At 43.9% G+C, this 25,197-nt stretch overlaps 2 protein-coding genes across 8 annotated transcripts in view; one reads left to right on the plus strand and one right to left on the minus strand.

Moving 5' to 3' along the window:
* Positions 1 to 246: 246 nt before the first annotated feature.
* On the minus strand, positions 247 to 7,421 carry LOC141568280 (uncharacterized). The gene is made up of 3 exons (XM_088789447.1): positions 7,317 to 7,421; positions 6,383 to 7,274; positions 247 to 3,191 (listed from the first exon to the last, which is right to left on the minus strand). Exons 1-2 carry the CDS (start codon positions 7,419 to 7,421, stop codon positions 6,636 to 6,638), a joined length of 744 nt encoding a protein of 247 aa, XP_088645573.1. The 3' UTR covers positions 247 to 3,191; positions 6,383 to 6,635.
* UBE3A (ubiquitin protein ligase E3A) overlaps positions 6,978 to 25,197 on the plus strand; it is a 78,134-nt gene continuing 59,914 nt past the window's right edge. For 4 of the 7 annotated variants that reach the window (XM_074317680.2, XM_088789312.1, XM_019753207.3 and 1 more), the window contains exons 1-2: positions 7,026 to 7,551; positions 24,583 to 24,646. The gene's annotated coding sequence lies outside the window, so the exon portion shown is untranslated. Of the gene's footprint in view, positions 7,552 to 24,582; positions 24,647 to 25,197 lie in introns of all 7 variants that reach the window. The other 3 variants (XM_074317681.2, XM_019753202.3, XM_019753206.3) reach the window with 2 other exon arrangements.

Genomic DNA, 25,197 nt, shown 5'->3' on the forward strand with positions numbered 1-25,197 from the left:
ACATTTCAATGCAACAGATTTCTGAAATTCAAAAAAATTTATCTTTGTTTTCTGGGAAAGCAGCAACAGCAAGACACACACACATACACACACACACGCACACACACACCTGGATTTAACTCCTACCTCTACTAGTTTTTAGCTGTGAGACATGGGCAAGTTTCTTATTCTAAGCTCAATTTCCTAAGACATAAAATGCATAATACCCAAAATTATTATAAGAATTAATGAGCATATTCAAGCAACTAGCACTTAATGGGTGCATAAATGCAATTTGTGGAAACAAACTGTCATTTCAGGAACTTTGTGTTAAGTACTGAAATACAGGTGCAATCAGTACCATGCGTGGCTGAAACTAAAAAAAAAAGCAATGTAAAATATTTTATGTCATGAATAATATCTCCACTACTATCTGAAAAAGCTTTGGCCTTTCTATGTTATAAATGATAGCTGACTATCACAAAAAAGTAAAAGCAAAATTTTTTAAAAAGGCAAGTTTTAGGTATGAAATTGTTTGAAGTAATCTCAAAAGGATTTCAATAGTAGATTTTGTCATTTTGAATTTTTGGTATTTTGTTAGTGTCAAAAAAATACAATGTTGCTTATCGACTGCAAACTATAATCATGACCCTTCTCTAACTGGATGTTTTAGGATAGATGAGCTATCCTAAAACAAACAAAAAAACCAGTAAGTGGAATTGTCTGCACCATTTTTAATAACGGAGATTTCATTTAACCAGTGCACTTCCTTAGATTTAAAAACGTTATTGTGTCAGATAGAATTCCTATTAGAAACAGGATGGTATGAATTAAATATGGCGTTAGACATACAGATGCAGTGTGAATGGTTTCACAGAACTCCCAGAATGCTCCTGTCAGAAGGCACCGTCTGTAAGGGCTGCTTCATCGATTTGAGTGGAACTGCTTTATTCAGAAGAGCTCAGATTGGCAGCAGCAGCCAGTGTTCAATGAAACGCCTCTTTTCCACCTACTCTCCAGCTGGGATAAGGCAGGCACAGAGACCAAAATGACCCAGGTCAAGGCATAATTTGATAGGACTTCCAGGTTTTTGATTGAATGACTTGAATCACTTCTTACACAGTCTTGGAGATAGGAGCAATTAGTGAAAATCAATGGCGAGTTAGTCATCGATTCAAGAGGACTTTATAGGTCATCTCGTTCAATCTTAATTTTACTCATCAGAATATCTTACGTTATTGCCTACTTTTTTGCTGGAGCTCAACACAAATTAAAATTTCTTACAGTCAATTCATTTGCCTGGTTTTGCTGTCCCCACTGAACTGCAGAAGCAGGCACCTCTGTACCTTGTATCTGTGCTTGACACAGTTGGAAGGTGAGATCGCTAAAGATACTCCCCTTTGCCAGGTCTGACGACCTGGACAGGTACTGGGACACGAGCAGACCAATGGCCCTGTCCTCCTTCAAGGAGCTCAGGGGAGACGGACGTGTAACCCAGCACAGAGCCCAGAGTGCGGGAAGAACGTGATGGGAAGTGGTACAGAGGCACCAGCCACGGAAGGGACTAGAGGCTTCTCCAAGGAGGGGCCCCTTTGAACGTGTGTAAAAGCAGGAAGAGCTGCAGGCCAAGGGGCTCCAGTGACTCCTGACTGGTACATGGGAACTGGACGGAGATGGCGATGGAAGGGAGGCAGCCACATCCAATGGGCCTTTTCTTGGAGTTTGCACATTATCTAGAAAGCTAGGAAGAGTCATGGATGGATTCCAGCAAAGGAACAATGAGATCATGTTTCTTTAAGAAACATTCCACGGTGAGGAGATCCAGCAGGTAAGGACTGGGCGTGGAGCAGCGTTTTGGTGGGTGTTGGGGTCACAACCGCGAGTAAGATAATCTGACCCTGCCATTTTCAGCTCACATTCTAGTTCAGGCAAGAAAACTAAGGGTCTAAATTAAGGCAGCAGCAGTGGGCTTACACAGGAGGAAGTGGCTGTGGTAACTGCCATGACAATACTAGCTAACAGCAGTCGTCATGCTAATGCCCATCACCATTGCCTGAGCACTTCCCGGACGTCAGGCACTAAGCAAGTCCCCGTCCTCTCCGTCGGTTTCCACACAACAGTCAGAGTGATCCCCGTAGCGCAGACCTTGTCGTAACTCTTGCAGCCCTTCTGAGGCCTCCCACCTCACTAGCCGGACACCCAAGTCCTGAGTGGGATGCACCATGCCCGCCACGCTGTGCCCGCCCTGACTTCCCTGAGCTCGTCACAATTCCTCCTGTCACCCTGCTCCAGCCATGCACGGAGCCTTCCTAGGTACTTCTAGACGGCTGTGGGCACCTTTCAGCCTGGAAGACTCTTCCCCTCCTGTTCCCACAGCTCTCTCCTTTGCTTCTGCCAAGCCGTTGCTTAAATGTCATCTTTTCAATGAGACGTCTCTTGCTGCCCGCATGATCTAATCCCTGTGGCATTCTCTCTTCTCTTCACCTCGATTTATATTCCTTTACACTTATCACATTCTGACACACATTCTGATGGTTTTCTTTCTCACTAGGTCATAAACTCCACGAGGCCAGGCTCTGGTCACTGCTCTATCCCTGGCACCTAGAACAGTGCTCGTCCATCAATCTGTTCAGTAAATGTGTACTGACTGCATGAATGAAGGCTCACAGCAGCTCTGTGAGGTCGGCACTATTATTTTTTACACTTCTCTGATCAGGAAACAGAGAGATTAATTGAAGGTTTAATGGAATGTTCTATATCTGGTAAGTGGCAGAACTGCGATTTGCATGCTGTAAAAAAGCTCACCTTTTCTGAGCTTGTATTATTCTAAGTGCTTTACGTATATTAACATGTAATCCTCACAACAACCCCATTTTACAAGGAGAAAACTAAATCAGAAAGGAGCTTATGATTTTGCCTGGCAATTTGCGTTTGCTAATAAACCCGGACCTTGTGTTCTTAGCCAGTGTGCTACGCTACCTAATTCTAAAACAAATTCTTTAAGAAATATATAACTGTGCCTCCTAATTGCCGGGAGAGTGACGGAGAAACAGAAACGTAGGAGTACTGACCTTACTATGACGGGGCACGGCCACAGTCGTCAGTCAAGGGCTGGAGGATGAGCTGGTTTGATTCTCCACGGCCACGGCCAACTGCCTCCTCCATTTCTTCACTTGGATTTAGGATAGAAGGTCAGCGGCCATAAAAGGGATCTGGAAGAACCATGGAGATTACAGTAGCCATCTCACACCAAAGCTCAAGCTGCTCCACAGGCTCTGAGCCACGAAGGCCTCGGGGGCCCACCTTGCTGCTGTACGATCCCCCCAACACAGTTCACATCCCCACCCACGTGCCAATTGTCGGAAAAGGACAAAGAGAAACAGGACGTTGTTTCCTTTACAGCATCTTCTGGAAGCTGTACACCTCATTTCTGCTTACATCCCGCTGGCCAGAACTTAGTGATATGGTCACAATGAGAGTTTATTATAAGCAACCATGTGTCTGGCTAGATATTCCATTATCATGCATGAAGAAGAGAATGCGTCTTAGGGGTCAATTAGCAGTCTGTCTCTACTACACATGTCTACTACAGATATACAGGCACCTCAAATGTCATGTTCCCAAAACCCAACTCCTTGTTCTTCCAAAACCTGCTCCTCTCCAGTTATCCCATCTCAGTTAATAGTGGCACGTGGGACAAATTTAGCTGTTCAATCTTAGATGTGTTGAGTTTGAGGTGCCAATAGAACAGTCAGTACAGATTTCCAATATGGGCTTGGAGATATGTGTCTGAAGATTCTGAGTGAGGTCAGTATTCAAGATTCAAACTTGATCTCTGACTGAAATAAGTGATGATGAGTATATGTCAAGGGTACCGTTAGAGACTGTGAAATACGGTGGGCAAAGAGAACCAGGGACGGAGAGGAAGAGCATTCTGCAAGGAAGATTCAAGGAAGAGTGGCCCGAGACACAGGAGGAGAGGCTGGAGAAGACGGGGTGATGGACCCAAGGGACCAAGGGGGCTGTTTCCAGGAGGAAAGAGGTCAGAGGCCATGAACATGGACAGGCAACCCTCAGATTTGCCCGTTAGGCCACTGCTGACATTAGTACACGCAATGCACAAAGGAAAATGGGGGCACGTGCTAAATTTCAGTAGTGGAAGAGAGACTTGGAAGCAAATGGCAATCGAGTATAGATAACACTTCTAAACAGAAGGGACAAAGTTAGCAGAGGGAGAATTTATGAACAGACGAGGGGAAGACAGGGGGATTAGAGTCTTGAGAAGACCACCCCCCAGAAAATATTAGCTGTAGAAAGGAAGGATGGTTCATTTTAAGACAAGCGATCGGGGAGTGCAAATTCAGGTAGGTCTGTAGGAATAAGGGCGGAGGTGTGGAGTTCACGCCTGAAGTGTGTATGTGAAACAATGACATAGATGCTACTATTACTAGGACTATTACTAAGCTCCAACGTTTAGCGAGCACTTCTGCCAGGCATTGTTCTCCATGGAGCTAATTTTACTTCAACAGTCTTTCTCAAACACTGAAAGCTCATTCTGTTTCAATAGCTGAGCGTCTAACATTTTGATGCAACCTGAAAACAGCAGCAGTAACTTTCATCCCACCATATCTGACTCTTTGCTGTTCCAAACTCTCAGTTTTTTATTCCTGATCCAAGGGCAATGCTAGGTAAAACAAAATTGTGTTTTTGCATTTTGATTCACCTGTTGTGACTCATAGCAACAAGAAATCCTGAGCACCAAAACAGCCCAGTCAAAGACCAACTTCATCAGCAATTTAGGGCAAAATGTTTCATGATTTAAACAAAACACAAGTTTATAAGTATCAAAAGGTATGTATTAGTAAGTACTCCCATAACCACTGAAGTGTTCTTTTATTGTTTCCCAAAGCCTGGCACAGTTCTGGGTTAACAGTGAAAGCTCCAAGTTTGTTCAAGGAATTAATGCATTATGCTAGAAAAAAAAATTAAACAGCTTTCACTTTACACCTGAAATGCGAAAATTATTAGAAATAACTGGGTTTCATTTTGACTGGAATAGTCCAAAATATTTACTACTTACTTAGTAGATACTAAGTTGTTTTTCTGGGAAAACACACCTGAAGAAAAATATAGGTCTAATTTTTGTGAAAAAATATTTGTTAAGAATATATATAGAGAAAGGTGGAACTCTATTAGTATTCTAAGGATTCCTGACAGTATTCGTGCTGATAATTTTTACTTACCAGCAAACATTTTGAAATTTGAAAATGGATAAGGCAAAGAGCACAATGGGTTCTTGAATCAAGTCTGACCTAGTTTCACACATAAGAATATCTATTCAATACTAATGAACGAAAAGGGCTACGGGTAATTTCTCCAGATTCCAAGGAGGAACTGGGCTCTTTCTTGATCTTAGAAAAGAACTAAGATAGTCATTCCCACATTTAGCTAAGAGCAGAGTTATCTCTTTTAGTCTTTAATTTTTTTGGAACTCAGGGATTTCAGTAACATTTTGATATACCAGATTATTATAAAATCACATTTATTCAATTTTTACTTAAGAAGTAGAATAGCTTAAAGTATCTTCACATGCTAGATATTGTAGTAACATTTTGCTTTAATTACTCTAACAAAGTCTTTAACGATTTTCATTCTCATTTGATTACTTCGGTAATATGTAAAGCTAAATCTTTAAAAGAATGATTTTAACTAGTCTCTTCCATAAAGTACAAATGCAAATAGTTTCCAAATGAGGATCTGTAATGGGGGGAAACAAAAGAAGAATAGGGACTGAGTTAAAGTTGGATATGATTTAATACCGTCATTTATTATCAGTGGTTCTAGAACAACTTAAATTCCTCTAACTTATTTTTTATAGTTGGTTAAGATTTTTATAGTTGGTTATTTTATTGTTGGGAAGCAGTAATATATATATGTATATATATGTATATATACATATACAAATTTACATATACATATATAGACATATGTAAAAAATGTTCTAAGAATGACAGCTAATAGTCACATAGGTGTTTATGATTGTTTATATAAAAAGTTTGAATACTAGATAAATGGGATCCCATGTAACACTTTATGGGCTTATCAGCAAAGTGGAGTTGTCTGCACCATTTTTAATAACCGAGATTTCATTTAACTTCCTTAGTTAAGGTGGAACTGTTAGTGATTCCATTATAGCTTTGCTAGTAAGTATAGCACAGTCATTAAACAAAAAGCCTTTTAAATAAAATGGTGACTTTGCTACTAAATATGAAGATGCATGGCTTTAAATGGGTTTGTCATACGGATCAAAATTAGGCTCTATACAGCTGGTGTCAACCAGGAGGCCACTTTCTCTTTATCTACAACCTTCCGAATGTCAAAACTGCAGGCGATGGGCTTTTACCTTCTTGTAAACTAGTGACACATCATGTGTTGGCAGGAGTCTAAGCAGATGACCTTGGTCCCCTGAAAGCAGGCCAGCACTCTGGGGCCACGTCTGCAGTGTTTACCAAGGCAGTTCGGGGTGGAAAAGGGGTGGGGGTCGGAGATCTAGTATCCGGAGGCTGCGCCCCGCCGCAAGGCTGAGGGCCATCGAAGACCCCTGGGCGTACTTTCGGAGCCGATTCGTCCCCCAACAACAGGGGGAGCGTCCAAGTTTAGACACGGTCCTCGGTTGGGTGGACCAGGGGACTCTCCAACACTCCTGGGGCTCCAGGGGGGTTTCCAGAGTGCACTCCCTTCTTTCTGTCGAGCCGCAGGCAGCAGTGACTCAAAGGAGACTTTGGCCCCTCGGCCCAGTCCCAAGATGGCGACAGACCCTGATGGGACTCCAAGGAGCCGCGAGCCACTTCCCCTTCCCAACGCCCCCTGCGCTGGCGACGACGGCAAGCGGGAAGGAGGCGGAGCCGGCGCGGGTGGGCGGGGCAGAGCCCTGCGTCTCCCGCGCGAGTCCCGGCCCCGCCCCGCGTCCCTGCGTCCAGGCCCAGCTCCCTCGCTTGGCCGGGCCGAGCGCGCGGCCTGCCGGGATACTCGGCCCGCCCCGCCAGTCCTCCCGGCTTGCGCCGCGGCCGCGAGATCCGCGTTTTTCCCAAGATGGTGGCGCGGGGTTCGGGGTGACTGCAGGAGACGACAGAGCCTGAATCCACTTCGCTAGAACCTCCACACACCGCCGTCCTCTCGCTCGCGCACCCCGCCGCCGCCGGCTTGCGCGTCACCTCTGCCGACCCGGCGCTCACGGCCGCGGGCGGCGGCGCCTCCTTCGGCTCCTCGGGGCAGCACTCGGAGCAGCTTGCTGCCTAGCCCCGAACAGGCGGGCCGAGCAGCCCCCCGGTGTGGACAGGCAGCGTCGGAGCGGCGACTGGCAACGCGCTCGGGGTTTTCTGCGGCCCCGGCGCCCCCTCCCCCGGCCTTGATCTCCGGAGAAGGAAGCGCGGGTCCCGCATGAGCCCCTGCGGTGGCGGCAGCGAAAGGGAACGAGGTGGTGGAGGGCGGAGGCGGCGGGCGAGGGCGACGACGACCAGTGAGGCAGTCGCTGTGGCGAGGGCCGCAGCCCAGGCGCGGGCGCGACCACAGGTCAGTGTGGCCGAACACGGGCCCTGGGCTGGGGAGGCCGGGCGGCAGCTTTCTTCGCCCCCTGTGTCGCCCTAGCCACCCTTCGGGGCCGGCTTGGGCGGCGGTAGGGACGCCCCCACCCCCGCCGGGGCAGTGATGGGGGCGCGTGGTCCGGACTGGCCGGTGCCAGAAGTAGGCCTCTGGTCGCAGCGGCTGCTGCTGCCGTAACTGTCAGTCCTGGCTGTGTGCCGGAGGGAGGGTTTTGTCGCCCGAGGGGACACGAGCAAGCCCGGGGAGGGCGAGCCGGGAGCCGGGCTCGCCGAGCGGCCCTGGGCCCCAGGCTGCGGAGGGCTGGCCTCTTCCTGCCCGGGGCAGCCCTTTCTCGGTGTGTCGCGGGTTGGGCCCTGTTGGTGAAGAAATATTTCGACGTGTGCTTTGGTGGGTTGGGGTTTTGGGCGTGACTGGGTAAGAGGGAGGGCGGACGGAGTGATACGTGAAAGCCAAGGGTTGTGTCCGCAGATTACTCACGGGGTTCTGGAATTAAACGTGAGCTGTCGGCTGTGCTGAGACTGTTCAATGCAGACCTGCAAACAGTTGGCCTTGCCTCCCCTTTTCAGTTGAGAAAATGAAAAGGACTGTTTCCTCGTCGTGGTGGAGAGGTTTTCATTGGTAAAGTCAGAATTGAATGTGGCAGATACTTTTCAGTCATAAAATTGTTAACGGTAATTTTAATAGAGACGCTATTTGATTAAGCTTAGAATCCTCAAAAGACAATTAAGTCTCTGAATTTTTTAAAACGTCCTGTGGGCACGCTAAAATGTTTGGGATTACATTAAGGGTGCCATTGAAAATGGAAACTAATAGTATATAGTTATAGGCCAGAGTTACCCTAAATCATGAAGAAATATGAATATGGGCCATAATTTGAATCAGTGCACTGCCTGCAATATTGAGAAGCAGCAAATTATTCCAGAATTTTTTGGGGGCAAGGAAAAGGGCTTCAAATGGAAATGACCTAAAGTTCAGAAGTACTGTAGGGTTTCAGTAGCACTATGCATACCCAGTCCATCTTGTTGAATGAATTGGACAAGCAGGATGAGAAGTGTTTGCCCCACACCTTGACTAGTAAGTACCCTCACCGAAGAGATTATTTTGTAAACCATGTAAAAGAGTTAAGAATTTAGGGAGATTAAAAAGAAAGTTTTGTCATGGGTACAGCGGAAATAACTTTAGAATTAGATCCGGCTTGTAAATCTGAGCTACTTACCACATATTTAATGAAACGAATACAATTTTAATGATGGTGCTGATAAACCTAAAAGATGACCAGAAGCACTGTAAGAAACTAATAATCGTGACGAAACAAAAAGAAATAGATTTAAGGAATCAAATGACTATGAAATTAGAGTGTAAACTAAGAAAGTCTTGCTGTGTCAGTATTTACTGAGTGTGGTTATTGGGCTAGGCAGTATGTGAGCGTCCTCTGAGCAAGGGGTTTCCTGAGGAGTTTCACTTTACACAATGTTACAAATTGTAGTCTTTTGATTCCTTTTCAGAGGTTTTATAAGCTCTTACTTTGTGTCAAATTCTACACTTGTTTAAATGGCTTAACAAATAGCTTCTTAGGTTGGGGTACTTAATAGTCAGAAATGTGAGGAAGACACACTCTCATCCCACTTGTCCAGTCCATTGAACAAGGTTGCTTGGGTACCTACAGTGTCTTTGGCATGTAACATTTAATCAGTTATATTTCTTAAACTGTAGGTCATTTCTAAATGCCCCATCACCTCTCCCCTCAAAAAAAATCTGGAATAATTGACTGTTTTCTCTCAATATGCAGTGGAATACTCCAGAACTATGGACCATACCTGAATTTCTCAACGCAAGCACTTGAAATAATATTTGTAAATGTTAGTTTTTACAGTGTTTACTGGTTCTGTGCTTCAGTCATGTGGCACATTTGTTTAGACCTATACTTGTATAGGTTAAAATGTAGCAACATTAAGTACATGTGAAGCTGTTAAAATTAGTTTAGTTTTTAGGAGTGAAGACAAATTTTCACTAGTGATTTTTCAAGTAAAATACTTGGGTAAAGCTGTAGATGCTCATTTCATCAGCATGACACATGGGACCATTCAGGACAGCAGAGTTCTTGGCTGAGTGTGATAGTCCCCCACTGCAAATGTAAAGAAGAAATGTACAGATGAAAGCCATTGTGGTATGTGCAGTGCACTTACCTTTGGGAGCACATCCGCCGCTTTGAATTCTGGCTTACTCTGGTTGTCTGGCCCTTGCCAGGTGACTCGTGATGAGCTGCAGTTCTGTCATCTGTAAAGGGGGACAGGAAACCAATTCAGAGTTGAGAGTCAAGTCCAGCGAGGCACATGGGTATTATCCTCTGAAGTCTTCCTACCCAGTTTTCTGAATGACCTGCAAGCACCTTATACACTGCGTCTGGCCCATTGTCCTTTACAGCGTTTTCTTTCTCCCCAGCTGTGAACTCACTCTTTAAGGGCAAGGACTCGTAATGTTTACCGGAGAGTGTGTTACCTGAGTGCGGATGAATTAGTGACCAGTAACCTGTCAGAGAAGTTTCTTAGGTACCTGCCGGGGTTACGACGAGCTGAGCTAGCTGTAGGGGCTACAAAGGCAAGAATCGTGTCTAGTGACTGTTCCCATAACACCATGTTTTGTGAAGCCCTTTCATACTGGAGCCTGTCTCCTGCACCCTTCCCATCTTAGGGCGCTTCTCTGGAGCCCACACCTCCCAGCCAGCGGCTGTTCTGTAGGACGTTGTTTCACCCCTTTCTTTATACCAGTGCTGGCACATAGTGTGTTTGTGTGTATGTAAAATTTAAAATAAATTTGACAGTGGCCTGTAAATTCGCTGATACTTTTCTGAGGTGATGATCGTTTTGTCTGTTAAGATTCATAGACATTTTAAATCTGAGTGGGGCTGTCCTTGAGGCCCATCACTCCATTCATTTTATAGTTGTGGAAATTGAAGTGCAGAGCTTTAAAGTGAGTTTCTTAAAGGGACCCAGGTGGCAGAGCCAGCCTAGACCTGTCTGTCTCCGGGCTGCAGCTCAGGACTCTGCACCCTGTCCTACCTGTCGGGAGGACTGGCTGCTTTGCCTTGTGGCTGCCCGCCCCCATTTGTGGAGATTGGGAGTGTTTCCGCCAGTGTTGCTAGACAGCAGCCGTCACGGATGCCGTCAGTGGACCGTTTCTGACCATGGCAGTAAGAGCAGGAGATAGGGCTTCTTTTCTAATAACGGAAATCAAGGAAAATTTCAGCAACTAGAAATCGTGTTATCTACAAACTCATATCCTATGTCCCAGACATGAGATGTTTGAAATACTTAAAGATGCTATATGAATGATTTTTAAACGAAGTTGCTTACTAATAAATACATACAAAAATTTCTTTGCTAGCTTTCATTTTCATTTAATCTCAGAAATGCCACCTATTGTGCTTTGATCTTAGTTATCTTTAACAAGTAAAATTCCAGTATGGATGGTAAGTCAGGATTATTAAGTACAAGGCCTAGCTGAGAATGAAATAAGGCTAGTTTTTTTTTTTTTTTTTTGAATACTGCTGTTTGCACATGAGATTTAGCTGACAGTTATTACTGTTTGATTCTAAGCCTTGTGACTGTGAACTCCCCACTATTACATATAAAATTGTAAGTGCTTCAGAATCTCAACAGGTTCAGTGAACAAAAGCCACCGAGAACCATTAACATGGAGGAAGAAGCACTAACCTTGGTGTCAGGAGATCGTGGGTTCATCCTTCCCCTTTAGCTTCTGACTGGTCACGGGCAGGTTATTTAGCTTCCAAAGCCTTTGTTCTGTTCCTGCTGTCAGATGACGGTGTTACCTGCTTTGTCTCTTTCAGAGGATTATGATTTTGAAATGTGATCATTCGTGAAAGAATGGATTAATACTGATTAGTGACTTGCCCAAGAAAACAGGTCGGTAGGTGATTCGAACCTTGGTATATTTTCATGCTTTCTCCATTAACATTTTTAACCTTTTCACAGAAAAGTGTTTTAAGAAATATTTAGTGTGAATTTATTTTAAATTTGGTAACTACATTTGAAATAAACGATAGATATTAATAGCTGGTGGTGCATCGTTTCCTATTATTAATCCACAGTCAGATCCCTTCTGTGATTTGCTTTCCCTTTGACCTCTCCTGTTAATTTGATAAATGGCAAGTGGATCATAAGGTTGACCCAAAAGGAAAAGATGTAGCATCTCCGAGATAAGAGTATTTCAGAAGTTCAATTCTAGGAAGTATGCTGGAATCTCGTGTAAGACGTTACCCGTAGAGCATAGAAGAGAATGCTCCGTAAGATCGTATTGACTGAAGCCAGCATCGGTGCTGCAAATGGAAGCGTGGAGGTAGTGTGTGGGGTGACTGCTCTACCGGTGGGGTGAGTCTTCCTGAGGTCCACTCTTGACTGGCCAGTGTGAAGTCTGGTGTGGGCGGTGACTCGTAACAGCTCGGTGTGTGCCAGAAGTTGACCTGGCTCAATCGAGGTTAGTCCAACACAGATCCCTTACTGTTACTGAAATAACACATGACTTTTTTTGTGACCTGTCTCTTTGTGGTGTACAGCTTGCAGCTCTTTTTGAGTTCTGATGTGTGCCCACTGCATATGCTTTCAGTAACCCAGGGTGTTCCTTTCCACCTGTGACACGGGTTGTGCTGCACACAGGCGCCGTAGCTGGGGGCTGAGTGACGGCACTCCCAGTGCTGCACTTCCTTCCACACATGACCACTGTGTCCGTGGATCCAAACGGGTAGCTTATCCATGTCTCGCTTCTAAGAGATCTTGCCTCGGCAGCCTTCCTCTTGAATGCGAGGTCATCTTAGAATGCCTTGTGGACTGTAGCCACCATCCTAACACGTTTATTTTTGTGTTCTCTGATGCAGAATAAATTCTGAATTCCCCCTCAAATTCAATATACAGACAGTAAAAAGAAATGGAACAACCACGTCGGGGCCATTCAGTACGGACACATTTAGTCACTTCCTCGCATTATTCCGCTTCCTCTCAAACCGATGCTCCTTATTGTCTTCCTGGACGGCACCTCCAGCCCTGCCGCTCCCACTGCAGGAGCTGCCGTCCTAGCTCTTACCAGGGGTAAAGCCTGATCTGCTGCCTTGGAACCGGAAGGATGGGGCGCCTGCCAGTGTTCTCTGTACTGAGCTACAGGCCGTAAGGAGGGATGCGGGTTACTGCCAGCTCATGAATTATCTTAGGACTTTCTGTGTGTGTATGTGGCAGTATTGGTAACCTCGCACTGTGCCACACATAAGGGTATTACATATTTGCCATTTAAAGTTTTTCTTTGGGAAGTTTAAAAAATACCTGTCATTTGAACACCTAATGTATGTGACAAGTATACTAATTGATAAATCTTTTTTCACACAAAGATTAATTAACATATTTTTTTTTTAGTTTCCTAAAGTGGGCTGACAACGTGTCATGTTCCATGTTGGTGATAGAAACTATGCTGTTTAAGATAATCCAGATTCAGAGCTCCTAAGAAATGAAGTTTCCCTAATTACTTCAGTTGCTTCATTCATATTTAATTTCTTACACATTTTCACATTTTGCTGTGTCTGTCACATGTTGCTATAGACTGAATGTTTATTCCCGTGTTGAAACCCTACCCCGCAGTGTGACGGTCCTAGGAGGTGGGGCCTCTGGGAGGGGATCAGGTCGTGAGAGTGGAACCCTCATGAGTTAATGCCAGGGACCCCCTTGCCTATTCCGCCACGTGAGGACCAGGCTCGTCCTCCCCAAACACGTCTGTCAGCGCCTTGATCTTGAACTTGCAGCCTCCAGAACTGTGAGAAATAAATGTCTGCTGTTTGAAAGTCTGTGGTATTTTGTTCCAGCAGCCCAAGTGGACTAGGGCACATACTACACATGTCAGAAGAGGGAAAATAGAAAATTAAGTGGATAAAGTTTGGTAGCTAAAGTGGGGGCACCCTGTGCTGGACAGAATGGATGTGCTTCTTTAAAGCTGAAAGGAGAACACTGAACTATCATGTATCAGAAAAGCTGAGCTAACACTAGCCTTTTATACATAAAACCAGATTTCTACATTTCAAATTGTTACATATTTGTATAAATTTAGTTATTGCCAAGTGCAAAATATTTCAAATGACCTTCAAAATGGAAAAGTAAAATCTATGGTCTCATTTAACTCAGTAGGGAGTCAGTCCACTCCCTTCCCTGAAAATATCTCCCATCTTTTGGGCTGGATGAAAGGTAGGGAGGAGTGAACTGAAAATAGATGGACCTCAACGGGAACAGATAGGTCACTTATCACAACTGAAATCATTTATTTACTCCTGAACTGAAGATTCTGTGAGAACGGTAATAGACATTTGCTGACTGTCTCAGTTTTGGGTTTTTTTTCCATGTGCAATTTTAGGTATAATTGCTGGATGAATGAACCACTTCCTAGGCAGTGCAGGACTCTTGGCTGTCTGCTGTGGGTTGATGAACTAACTGATTGGGAGCACGCCTCGAGGCTGAAGAACTTTCAGAAATGTTATTAGGGACAGGATGGGGCTTAGCCTGGATAGTGGGCCAAAGACCTGCTGTAACCCCCCCACCCCACCCCACCCCCGTCCTTCTGCCCTGTGCTGGGTTTGACAAGTTGTTCCATCACTCCTGCTAGGAGGGCTGTGTGTGCTGCGTGTTTCTAGCTGCCAGCAGATGCTGAGCAATGGGGACTGACCACTGCCGCCTCCCAAGGTGCGCTCTTAAGGGATTGAGACCTCATTCCCCCAGTGCTGCGTTATCTAGTATGCATTTATGTTCTTCTGAGATCTGGCTGTAGTTCTTTTATAAAGTAAGGTTGGGTTAGGTGATCTCCAAGGTCATTTCCAGCTTCGGTATTAGATGCTCATTTTTGCTTTTTAAAATAATGTGTATATTTTAATTATAAAATATTTAAAGCATATAGTAAGCAATATAGGAAATACTCATTTACCCACCATGAAGAACTATAAGTTATGCCATTTTTGACCGTTTGGGAAACAAATGCAGTCTTACATACTCATGGGGGGGAGGGGAATCACAGAGGGGCAGCCTCAGTGCCCCCGAGCCCTGTTCCACTCTCTACCTAAGGTGGTAACTGCCCTGAGGTTCTCGGGTGTAGTATTTCATCCCCTTGCTTATACTTTTACTGGACATGTGTCTGTGTCTCCATAAGCGAAGTACCCATATAGGGTGTGGGTTTTGTGTTTTAATTTTTACAAAATGGTATTGTGCATATCTTTCATCAACTTGCTTTTTTTTTAAAGTCTGTTTTGAAACGTGTTTGTTGATGCATGTAGCTCTGGGTTATTCAGTTTACCTGCTGTCTAGTGCTCCTTTGTATGCATATATGCAATGATGTATCCCACTGCTGGCGGTGCAGTTTCCCCTTTTTGCTATTATAATGCTGCAGTGATCATTTTTACACATTTCTTTGTGCAGGTGTTTCTTTAGGAAGATTCACAGACGTGAAATTGCTGGGGAGTAGATTGTGAATATCCTTAGCTTTATTAGATACTGCTAAATTCTTCTCTAAAATGATATTTCAACATGTACTTTATCAGCAGTATCTGAGCATTTTTTTTCCAGCATCCCAGCCCATACTTGGGATTGTCAGATGTACGAGTTTTTGCTAAGTTGATGGACGTGAAGTGATACCTCATTTAAATTTGCATTTCTTTGATTATTAACTCTGGGTGGTAGATGAATGGATATGAATGGACTTTATTTTTTTCTATATGTTTTAAACGTTTCATAAATTAAAAAATTGTTTTAAAAAAGAACATAAGAAACATATCGTACAGCATTTATGTTGCAAAGGACCTTGGAGATCATCTTTCATCTTTCTTTACAATACAGCCAGGAAATTTATCAAAATAAGAATAAAAGATAAAGTCATACTTACTGCTCATGATGGTATTCTTTTTGGGATATAGACTCTCAATTTTTGATGTCAAAATCTGAGTCTTTTCCTTTATGATTTGTGTTTTGTAAGAAATCCCTTTTTCTATTGTCTGCTAATAGTTGAGAGGTTTTTATTGTTATATGTTTTGTTTTTTTTAAGTGCTCTTTTAAAAATACAAGTCTAACCTTGTTGCTTTCTATTTAAAATTCTCCTCTGGCTTTCTGTTGCTTTTAGAATAAAATTCAGAATCCTTAATTGGTCTATAAGGTCCCACATCATCTGGATTTCCTCTACCTCCTCAGCCTTACGTTCCTCTAACACTTCCTTTGTTTAGGATCGTCTAACAGTTCTGGCTTTTTTTCAGTTTCTTGAGCTATTCAACCTCTCTTGTTCCAGACCCTTTGCCATTGCATTTCAGTCTTCCCAGAACACAGCCAACAGATTTCAGGACCTATTCTTTTGGGCTCTGCCTAAATGCTACACAGGTCAGCCTTCCTTAAGGATGGTTTTGGGGCTTCCTTGTTTAGGAAGCCTTGTTTAGGGCTTCTCTGTTATTAGATTCTGCTTTTCCCGAGTAAGTACTTCTCTCAACTGAAATGACATAATTTCTTTACTCCTGAATTGAAGATTCTATGAGAAAATTAATGTTTGTAGTCTGCCCCGTTTGTTTTTTGTTTTTTTTATGTGCATTTCAGGCATTTATGAGTGCTGGATGAATGAAGACAACTTTTACAATAATATATTGGCACGTTTGCTTCTGTTTTGAGATCATAGAATTGTTGACCAGAATAAGTGATTTATCATTAAAGCCAGGAAATTAAAATAATTTGGAATTTCTAAAGGATCTCCATAGACAACACGTAGATCAATGCTCACGTCGAATTCTCTCACTGCTAGTAAGCCCCATAGTAAAACATTTAAGTAAATATACTGTATTGGGGAAAGATAGCATGTTAATGTCAGCAGATCACGTGTCTGCCCTCTGTAGTTACTCAGGTAGGTAAATACACAGCTTGTTGACTTTCTGAAATGGTCACAGCCGAGAAGGCCAAGGGTCGCTTTAGGGAGTTCAGTTCTCTTCCAGGGCTGTGATGTGCTCCCCAGTTCTCCTGTGTGTGTGACGGCCGTACAGCCCATGTTTGTCAGCACGGCCTCAGTGTTACACATTAGGGCCACTTAGTCCCTAAAGTGTGAGACCAGGAATTCTAACTTTTTTTTTCCAGAGAACCTCTTATATTTTATGGTTAGTTCCCCACCTCCATCAAATATTGGTATCTAGAATTAATTATTTTTGAAAGTGAGGAAACACAGAAAACAAATAAGTGTTGTTTTTAAGTATAAAAAGAAGTGAAAGTTTCCTTTTTCATCCAATTCTAAAACTTAACAGTTAAGTGTAAAACAGCATAAAAATGCCTCACGAATAGACAGAAATATCTGTATAAGTACAGATACATGGAATGTTTTTTTTTTTTTTAAGGGGGGTTAAAAAAAATCATGTCTTTTTAAAAAAACAATTTCCAACTTTATAGAGCTATAATTCACATACCATAAAATTCACCCTTTTAAAGGGTTTTAATATATTCAGTTATACAACCATCACCACAGTCTAATTTTAGAACATTTTTATCATCCCCAAAAGAAACCCTGTACCTGTGTTAGTAGTCTTTCCCCATTTTCTCATCTAGCCCCAGGCAAACAGTAATCTGCTTTTATCTCTATGGATTTGCCTAGTCTGGACACTTGTCAATGGAATCATAAAATGTGTTCTTGTGTGTCTGGTTTCTTTTCCTTAGCTTAGTGTTTTCTTCCGGTTTATCTGTGTTGCAGCATTTATCAGTACTTCCTTTTCATGGCAGAATAATATTACATTGTATGAGTACACCGTACATACTGTTTATTCGGTCGATAACTGGATTGTTTCCATTGGGGGTTCTTATGTTGCGATGGACATTCATGTAGGAGCTTTTGTGTGCCCATACACATTTAGTTCTCTTGGGTATATACATACCTAGGAGTGAAATTGCTGGTAATTGCTGGGTAACAGCTTAACTTTTTCAGGAACTGCTGAACTCTTTCCAAAGTGGCTGCATTATTCTATTGTATGAGCAATGTACAGGGCTCTTTCCAGCTTCCATGCTTCCTTGCCCAAACTTACTGTCTGTCCCTTTTACTTTGACCGTTCTTGTGGGTATGAAGGCATCGCTGTGGTTTTGACTTGCATTTGCTTAATGATTGGTGACGATGAGTGTCATTTCATGTGCTCATTGGCCATCTTTGGAGAAGATCTGTTCACATCTTTTGCTATTTTTTAATTGGGTTTTATTTTAATTGTTGGATTTTATGCATTCTTTATATGTTCTAGATACAAATCTTTGTCAGATAGTAAGAGTTCAAATATTTTTCCCCCATTCTATGTAGGTTGTCTTTTCTTTTTCATGAATTATGTGTTTGAAGTACACAAGTTTTAAATTTTGGTGAAGTCCAATTTATCTGTTTTTCTTTTGTTGTCAGTGGGGTTGTTATCTAAGTAATCATTGCGTAATTCAATGTCATAATGATTTATACCTGTTTTCTTCTAAGAGTTTTGTAGCTTTCATTCTTATAGTTAGGTCTGTTACCTGCTTTGAGTTAATTTTTGCATATGGTATAGTGTGAAGTAGGGGGACCCAACTTTATTCTCTTAGTGCGGATATCCAGTTGTCCCAACACAATTTGTTGAAAAGACTCTTATTGTCTTGGTACCCTTTTTGAAAACCAGTTGACCATAAATGTAAGAATTTATTTCTGGAGTCAGTTCTTTTCCATTGATCTGTATGTCTGTTCTTCAGCCATTGACACACCTTTCTTGATTATACCGTAGATTTGTAGTAAGCTTTGAAATTGGGACATGTGAATATTCAAATTTTGTTCTTATTTTTCAAGACTGTTTTGGCTTTCTGGGATTTCTTGAATTTCTGTGTGAATTTCAGGGTATCAATTTCTGCAAACGGGCAGCTGGGATTTTGATAGAATCTGTTGAATTGGTGGCTCTATTTGAGGAAGAGTATTGCTACCTTCATTTTACTTTTCGATCCATGAACATGGGATGTCTTTCCACTTATTTGGTATTTAGTTCTTTTTTGTTTTGTAGTTTCCACTGCACACATCTTACGCTTCTTTTGTTCAAAAGAAATATTTTGTTAAATATATTCCTAAGAGTTTTATTCTTTTTGATGTTATTGCTAATGGAATTGTTTTCTTAATTTCATTTTCAGATTGTTCGTTGCTTGTGTATAGACTTTTGTACTGAGCTTGTATCCTGTACTTGTTTTCCTTCCCTTCACATTGTTGTAGAAATCCTCCCAGGTCAACGGCTCCGTGCACATCATGCACTTAGCAAATGCGTGTTGGGCACCTGCTGTGTCATAGGCACTTTTCTAGAGGCTGGTGGAGGCAACAGTGTACCCATCCAAACTCCTCTTTTCGTGGACTTATGTTTAGTAGGGAGATTATAAACAGATTATATAAGTATATATTGTGTGTTACATAGTACTTGTAAGGAGAAAAATAAATAAGGGAAGTGGGGTATCAAGCGTTTGGGGGTGGAGGGGATGAGTGCAAATTTTAGGGTGGCCAGAGAAAGCTTCACTGAGATGGTGACCCGAGTGAGGAACTGACAGAGATGGAGAGCTGGCCGCGTGGATATCTGGGGAAGGAGCGTTTCAGGCAAAGGCTGTGTGAATACAGAACCCTGGCGTGGGCGAGTGAGGAACAGTGAGGTGGCCAGTGTGGCTGTAGAAAAGTAAATGACAGGAAGGAGTCAGAATGTTGGGTGCGGATCATTTGGTCATAATAAGGACTTTGATTTTTATCTTCACGCCTGATGTGTAGCCATGGAGGGTTTTTGAGCAGAGGAGTGAGCAGCTCCACCTTATGTCTTAGCAGGGTCACTGGCTGACACGTGGAACACGAACTGCAAGAGGGCAAGGGCAGGCTCAGAACAGTCAGGAAGTAGGGGACAGGTGACGCTGGGTAGGGCACGCCCATGCCAGCGAGGGTGATGAGAGGTGGTTGAATTACTGACACGTTGGAGCTGCAGGATTTGGTCATAGAGCAGAAGTGAGTGCAGAATGAAGGGAGGAGTGAAAGATGCCAGAGCAACTGAGAGAATGGGGCTGAATAATAATTCTTCATTACAGCGTTCAATCTGGGCAGCACATCACGTGCGCACATAACTATTTGTGTGAAAATGCCTTTATTTCATTCTTTACCGTTTTGTGAGGAAAACTTTGAAACTTACACAGGTGCGAAGTAACTAGAGACTGCAATTCCATCATTAACATCTTGCTCTATTTCCTTTGTCTCCTGTTTCTCTATTAATTTCTTATCTATTTGGTGCTTTTCAAAGTTAAGTTGCAGATGTTAGTACGTGTCATCCTTAACTCCAGCATGTACACTGTCAAGTAACAGTAATTAATGTCAATAACTGAACTTAGTGTATTGGTCCCGTTATCTGTTGCTGTGTAACGAGTCACCCTACAGTCCATGCCTTGAGTGTAGCAGTCACATATCCTGCTGGTGACTGTCCTTCGGGCAGAGGTGGGCGGGGCGGCCTGGCTTGGCTCGGTGCGTGCGGACGACTGGAGCCGCGTCCTTGTCCTCGGGAGCCTCACTGGCACGCCGGAGATGGCTGCTGGCGCTCTGGCCTGGCACACTCACGTGCTGCCTTTACACGTGGTGCTAAGTGACTGCCTTCCTTGCTGTACGGCAGCTACATTGAAAAGAGCAAGCACACGTGCATGGCGTTGTCATGACCTGGCACGTGTGTCATCCTCTCTGATTGAAAGAGTCACAAAGGCCACTCACCGTCAAGGAGAAGGGACACAGATCCCACCCCCTAATGGGCGAATGCCGAGGGTACCTTGTAAGATGTGTGGGGTGGGTGTATTGTGGTGGCGGTCTTTGAGAAATACAGTGTGCCGCATACAGGAGTGCATGAGTTTGGACAAATGCACACACCTTTGCACACGAGATCCTACCACGTTAGACTCATCCCCTTCCCAGTCAGTTCCTATCTCCACAGCACCCTCCCTGTCACCCGTTGTTCTGCTCTCATCATGGGTGAGGTTAGCTTGCTCTAGGAGTTCATGGAAATAGTATCTTAGCACTCATTTGTATAAGGTTTCTTTTTACGCAGCGTAATATTTTTGAGATTCGTCCATGTGAATGCATGTGTCAGTAGTTTGTAACTTCATTCTCCTGTTAAGGGGCGCCTGGGCTGCTTTCACTTCCTAGCTGTTGCAGATAAGCTGCAATGAACCATTGTGCGGACGTCTTTATGTGGCTATATGTGATCGCTTTTCTCTTGGGGGCATACCTGGGAATGCGGTTGTTAGTGGGTTGTAAGATCTTTACGGTGTGTTGCCACAGCTTGTCATCATGTCGCTGTTGTTTTACACACCACAGTTCCGGTTGCCCTGCACCTCGCCACCATTTGGGGCTGTTAGTCTTTCTGATGTGGCCGTCCTGGGGGGTGGAGAGTGGTTTGCCTTCATAGGTTGAAGGATATTCACTTGATAGAGAATTCTGGGTCGACATGTTTTCCTTTCAGCATCTGTTTCTGAGAAGTCTGTGGTTATACTTGTCTCTCTTTCCCTGCAGTTTTTTTCTCTAGCCTTTTTTTTTTTAAGGTTTTTCCTTTACCGCTAGTTTTCTTTGTGATTATCCAGATAAGGGTTTGTTGAGTTCTTTTTTTTTAATCTGTGAGTTTGCTTTCATCATATTTGGGAAAGTATCAACCATTATGTCTAAACATGTATTTTTTAAATCCTCTCTCTTCCTCCTACTCTTTGTGGGCCTCTGGTTACATGTGTGTCAGACCATTTGATTATGTCTTCAGGTTACTGGTGCTATTTTTAGTCTTTGTTTCTCTGTGCTTCATTTTGCTTTGTCTTCTGTTTCAATGTTCTTTTCTTTTCCTGGCAGTGTCACATATTATATTTTCAGATGTTTTAGTTTGTATTTCTAGAAGTTCATTTGGTTTGTTTTAATGTTTTTCTGTTTCTTTATTCATGTATCCCTTTGAGTCCTTGAACATGTTTATAATAATGGGTATTTGAAAGTCCTTGTGCACTGATTCCAGCAGTTCTTTCACTTCAGGATCTATTGATTAGTGTTCCATTGGTTTTAGGTCATGTTTTCCTTTTTGTTTGTATAGTTAGTAATTTTTTATGGGATGCTGGCATTGTAATAGCCTGTTGTCTAGTGACTAGATTTTGTTGTTCGTTGGACTATTCAGCTTTGTTTTGGCTGCCGGCTAAGTCCCTTGTGGTCAGCTGGACCCCTTCACAGCTGTATTAGGGTGTCGAGAGACTTGTCTTTAAGGCTAGTGGCTCCTACGGCACACGCTCCTTAGTCCTCTACTAAGAGCCGCAGTCAGGCTCCGTGCATTCTCCCCCTCTGGTTGGGAGGAGCGCGGGGGGCTCCCAATCCTGCATGAGCACTGAGACGGTTTCAGGGCACACGCCTCTTGCCCCAGCTCCAGGAGCCTTTCTCTGCTTGGTCCCCTCCTCACTGGCGGGCCTGTCTTACAGATCCGCCTCCTCACCTTGGTGACACTGCTCTCCTCTGCCTGGGTCCCTCCTCCGCTGACTGCACATTGAAAGGTGCCTCCAGGCAGGAATTGGCACTGGGGGTTCCCCTCATTTCTGCTGGTTCTCTCATGGGTCGCAGTCCTGTACCAGCGTCTAAAAACAGCCGTCTCACGCATGTTGTTCAGTTTTCTTTTGACCAGAAGCACCTGTTGCGCCTTTGGATCTTTCTCTGAACTTAAACTTTCTTCTCCAGTTACCTACTTATCTAGTGCTCACACCATACTGAGTTTTTAAAAAGAAACTTTTGATTGAAATACAACACACGTATATACAGAAGTATGCTTCGAGTGCTCACGTAGCTTGTTGAACTGTCACACACTGAGCACACGTTCAGATCCAGACACGGCGTCAGCCGCTCCTCGGAAGTCCCTGGTGCTGTGCCACTCGGTGCCCTCGTCTGTCACTACCTGTGCCCCCCAGGTCCCCCAGAGCTACCCCTGTCCTGACTTCAGTCGCGTAGCTCGGCTTTGCTGTTTTCACACTTGACATGAGTGGAGTCTGGCTTCTCTCAGTTAACTTACTTTTGAGCCCCATCAGCACCGTCAGTTGCTGTGTTGTATTCTGCTTTAGGGACGTACCACAGGTCAGTCATCCTGCTGTTGGTGACCTTTTCGGTGTGGGGCTGCTAAGAATATTGCTACTCTGAACCTTCCACTAGTAAAAGTCCTCTAGTGAACATATGTACTTCTTTCCGATGTGTATGCAGGAGTGGAATTTTTGAGTCATGGGGTATGCACACATTTAGTTTGAGGAGATACTGTGAGAGTTTTCTGAAGGACGTGTACTGAGTTTACTGTTTAGATTAAAATTCTGTGCTTTAATCCCTAGTAGAACAAGCTCCTGAGAGATACTATTCTGCTATTAGAAAGTGAAATTTTTTGGTTATTCTTACTTTTGTGGTCTTTGAAATAAACTTTTGTAAAACTGTCATTGGACTAGATTTGTGTCCATTTGGGAAGAAATGATAACCTTGTTTGTTCATCCATATAGATGGCATTTGAAACTAGCTCCAAATCCTCTGTCAAGCCGTAGATCCTGACGTCTTCTTTTGTAGGGAGGGGGTGTGTCAAGAAAACACAGTCCTCATTACTATGAAAATAAAAATATGGGTAAGAGGAGCCCTGCCATCAGTCAGCTTCCAACTAGAGGCGCTGACAAATAGAATAGCAGAGGGCTATGGAGATGGGTGCCACTGAGGTTGAGAACAGGCTGGTGGCGGAAACGTGGGGAGAGGCCATGAGAAAGCCTTACCCATAACAAACAGTCCATTAACACGTGTTGTGTATGTTACATGTATTCTGTTCTTTATTCCTCCAATAAAGTCAGCTAGAGGAAAGAAAATGCTATTGAAATCATAGGGAAGAGAAAATGCAATTACAGTATTTATTGAAAGCAATCCGGACCCGTGCAGTTCAAACCCGTGTTGAAGGGTCCACTGTATATGCAGTGTGTTTATTTTCTAGCATCAGCCTATAGGACACTTGGTGGGTTTCTTGGGGACTTGGTTTCTTCATATGTAATAAAAGGGAATGGACCCCAGTTCCTGTTCCGCTGAGAAATGCTCTGATTTATGCAGATGAGGTAGGAATTTACCGTGGTTATTTGGATGCATGCTTTAAGTTCAGAATCTGGTTTTTGATAAGAGTCAAGTTTTGAGGAATGTATTAAATGTTTGATTTAAGAACAATAATTGCTACCGTATTTTGAGATCCTGTTATGTTTCAGGCAGCTTTGTTTTACATGGTTTTTAAAACATTGTCTCTAGTTCTCACAACAGCCTGACCCTTGAGACTCACAGGTCAAAAGACCTGCCCAAGGCAAGTAGTGGACAGATAGATGCCCGGATGTGTACCTAACATGGCACACGCCCATCATGTGGCATTTAATCCAAAGCGGAAGGGATTGGAGGCACGAGACAAACAGTTTTCATGTGTTTTGGCCCTTTGGGAGGGAGGTCAGAGGAAAGGTGGCAAGCGCTGAGGTTTGGGTGAAGATGGGAAGGTGCTGTGCCAGCTAAAGGCACTCAGGCCACCAAGCACCGAGGACGGTGAGCATGGCCAGGCCACCAAGCGCCGAGGACGGTGAGCGTGGCCAGGCCACCAAGCGCCGAGGACGGTGAGCGTGGCCAGGCCACCAAGCGCCGAGGACGGTGAGCGTGGCCAGGCCACCAAGCGCCGAGGACGGTGAGCGTGGCCAGGCCACCAAGCGCCGAGGACGGTGAGCGTGGCCAGGCCACCAAGCGCCGAGGACGGTGAGCGTGGCCGGCCAGGCCGCCTCCATGCGTCCTGCCAGGCGCAGCAGGCCCTGTCTCTTGATGTGCATGTTTGTGGATATTCATAAATATTACCAAGATTAATTCACATTTATAATAATTTTAGACAACATTTTCTTTGAAAGTGTATCCAGTTGTCTGTATAAGAAGAATTGAGTGAGCTGTTTTATATTTTAGGTCAAAACTCTGTAAGATCCTGATTTTAGAATTCACCAGCTCCTCAGAAGTTTGGCGAATTATGGTACGTTTCTGTTTTACTTTTTGGAATTCAAAATTGCATGTATATCTTAATGTCACGGTTAGAATAATGACAAATGTGTTCAGCAAACTTGGGTGCCTGCCGTTGTAAAGCAGCCTACCAGGCAGCCTGTCTGAGGGAGCCCAGGGGGGTTCGGGAAGAAACGAGAGGAGGGCATTGTGCTGTGAGAAGTGAGCCACGTGCGCAAGCAGCCTGAGGGGCAGGTTTGGCTGTGAGGCCGAGTGACGAGTAAGAACAGCTCCCGTTGTTGAGATCTTACTATGTGCCAGGCACTGTTGGGGAACAATTTATGTGTTGGTTTGTTCATCCTCGTGCCAGCCCCGAGAAATCGCTACTGCTCACCGTGACCTTAGTTCTAGCTGTGAGGAAGCTGGTGCTCAGAGGGGTTAAGTCACTTGCCCAAGATTTCCCATGTAGTGAGTGAGCAGACGCACTCGAGTCCAGACCAGCTGCGGCCTGTCTGCTCTGTTGAACACTGACCCTCATGAAAAAGGGGGCTAGAAAGGAGCGCCTGACTCAGAAATTCCCAAATT

Source organism: Rhinolophus sinicus, chromosome 13 (genome assembly GCF_057876585.1).
Source record: "Rhinolophus sinicus isolate RSI-liver-muscle chromosome 13, RSI-T2T, whole genome shotgun sequence".
NCBI classification, from domain to species: domain Eukaryota; kingdom Metazoa; phylum Chordata; class Mammalia; order Chiroptera; family Rhinolophidae; genus Rhinolophus; species Rhinolophus sinicus.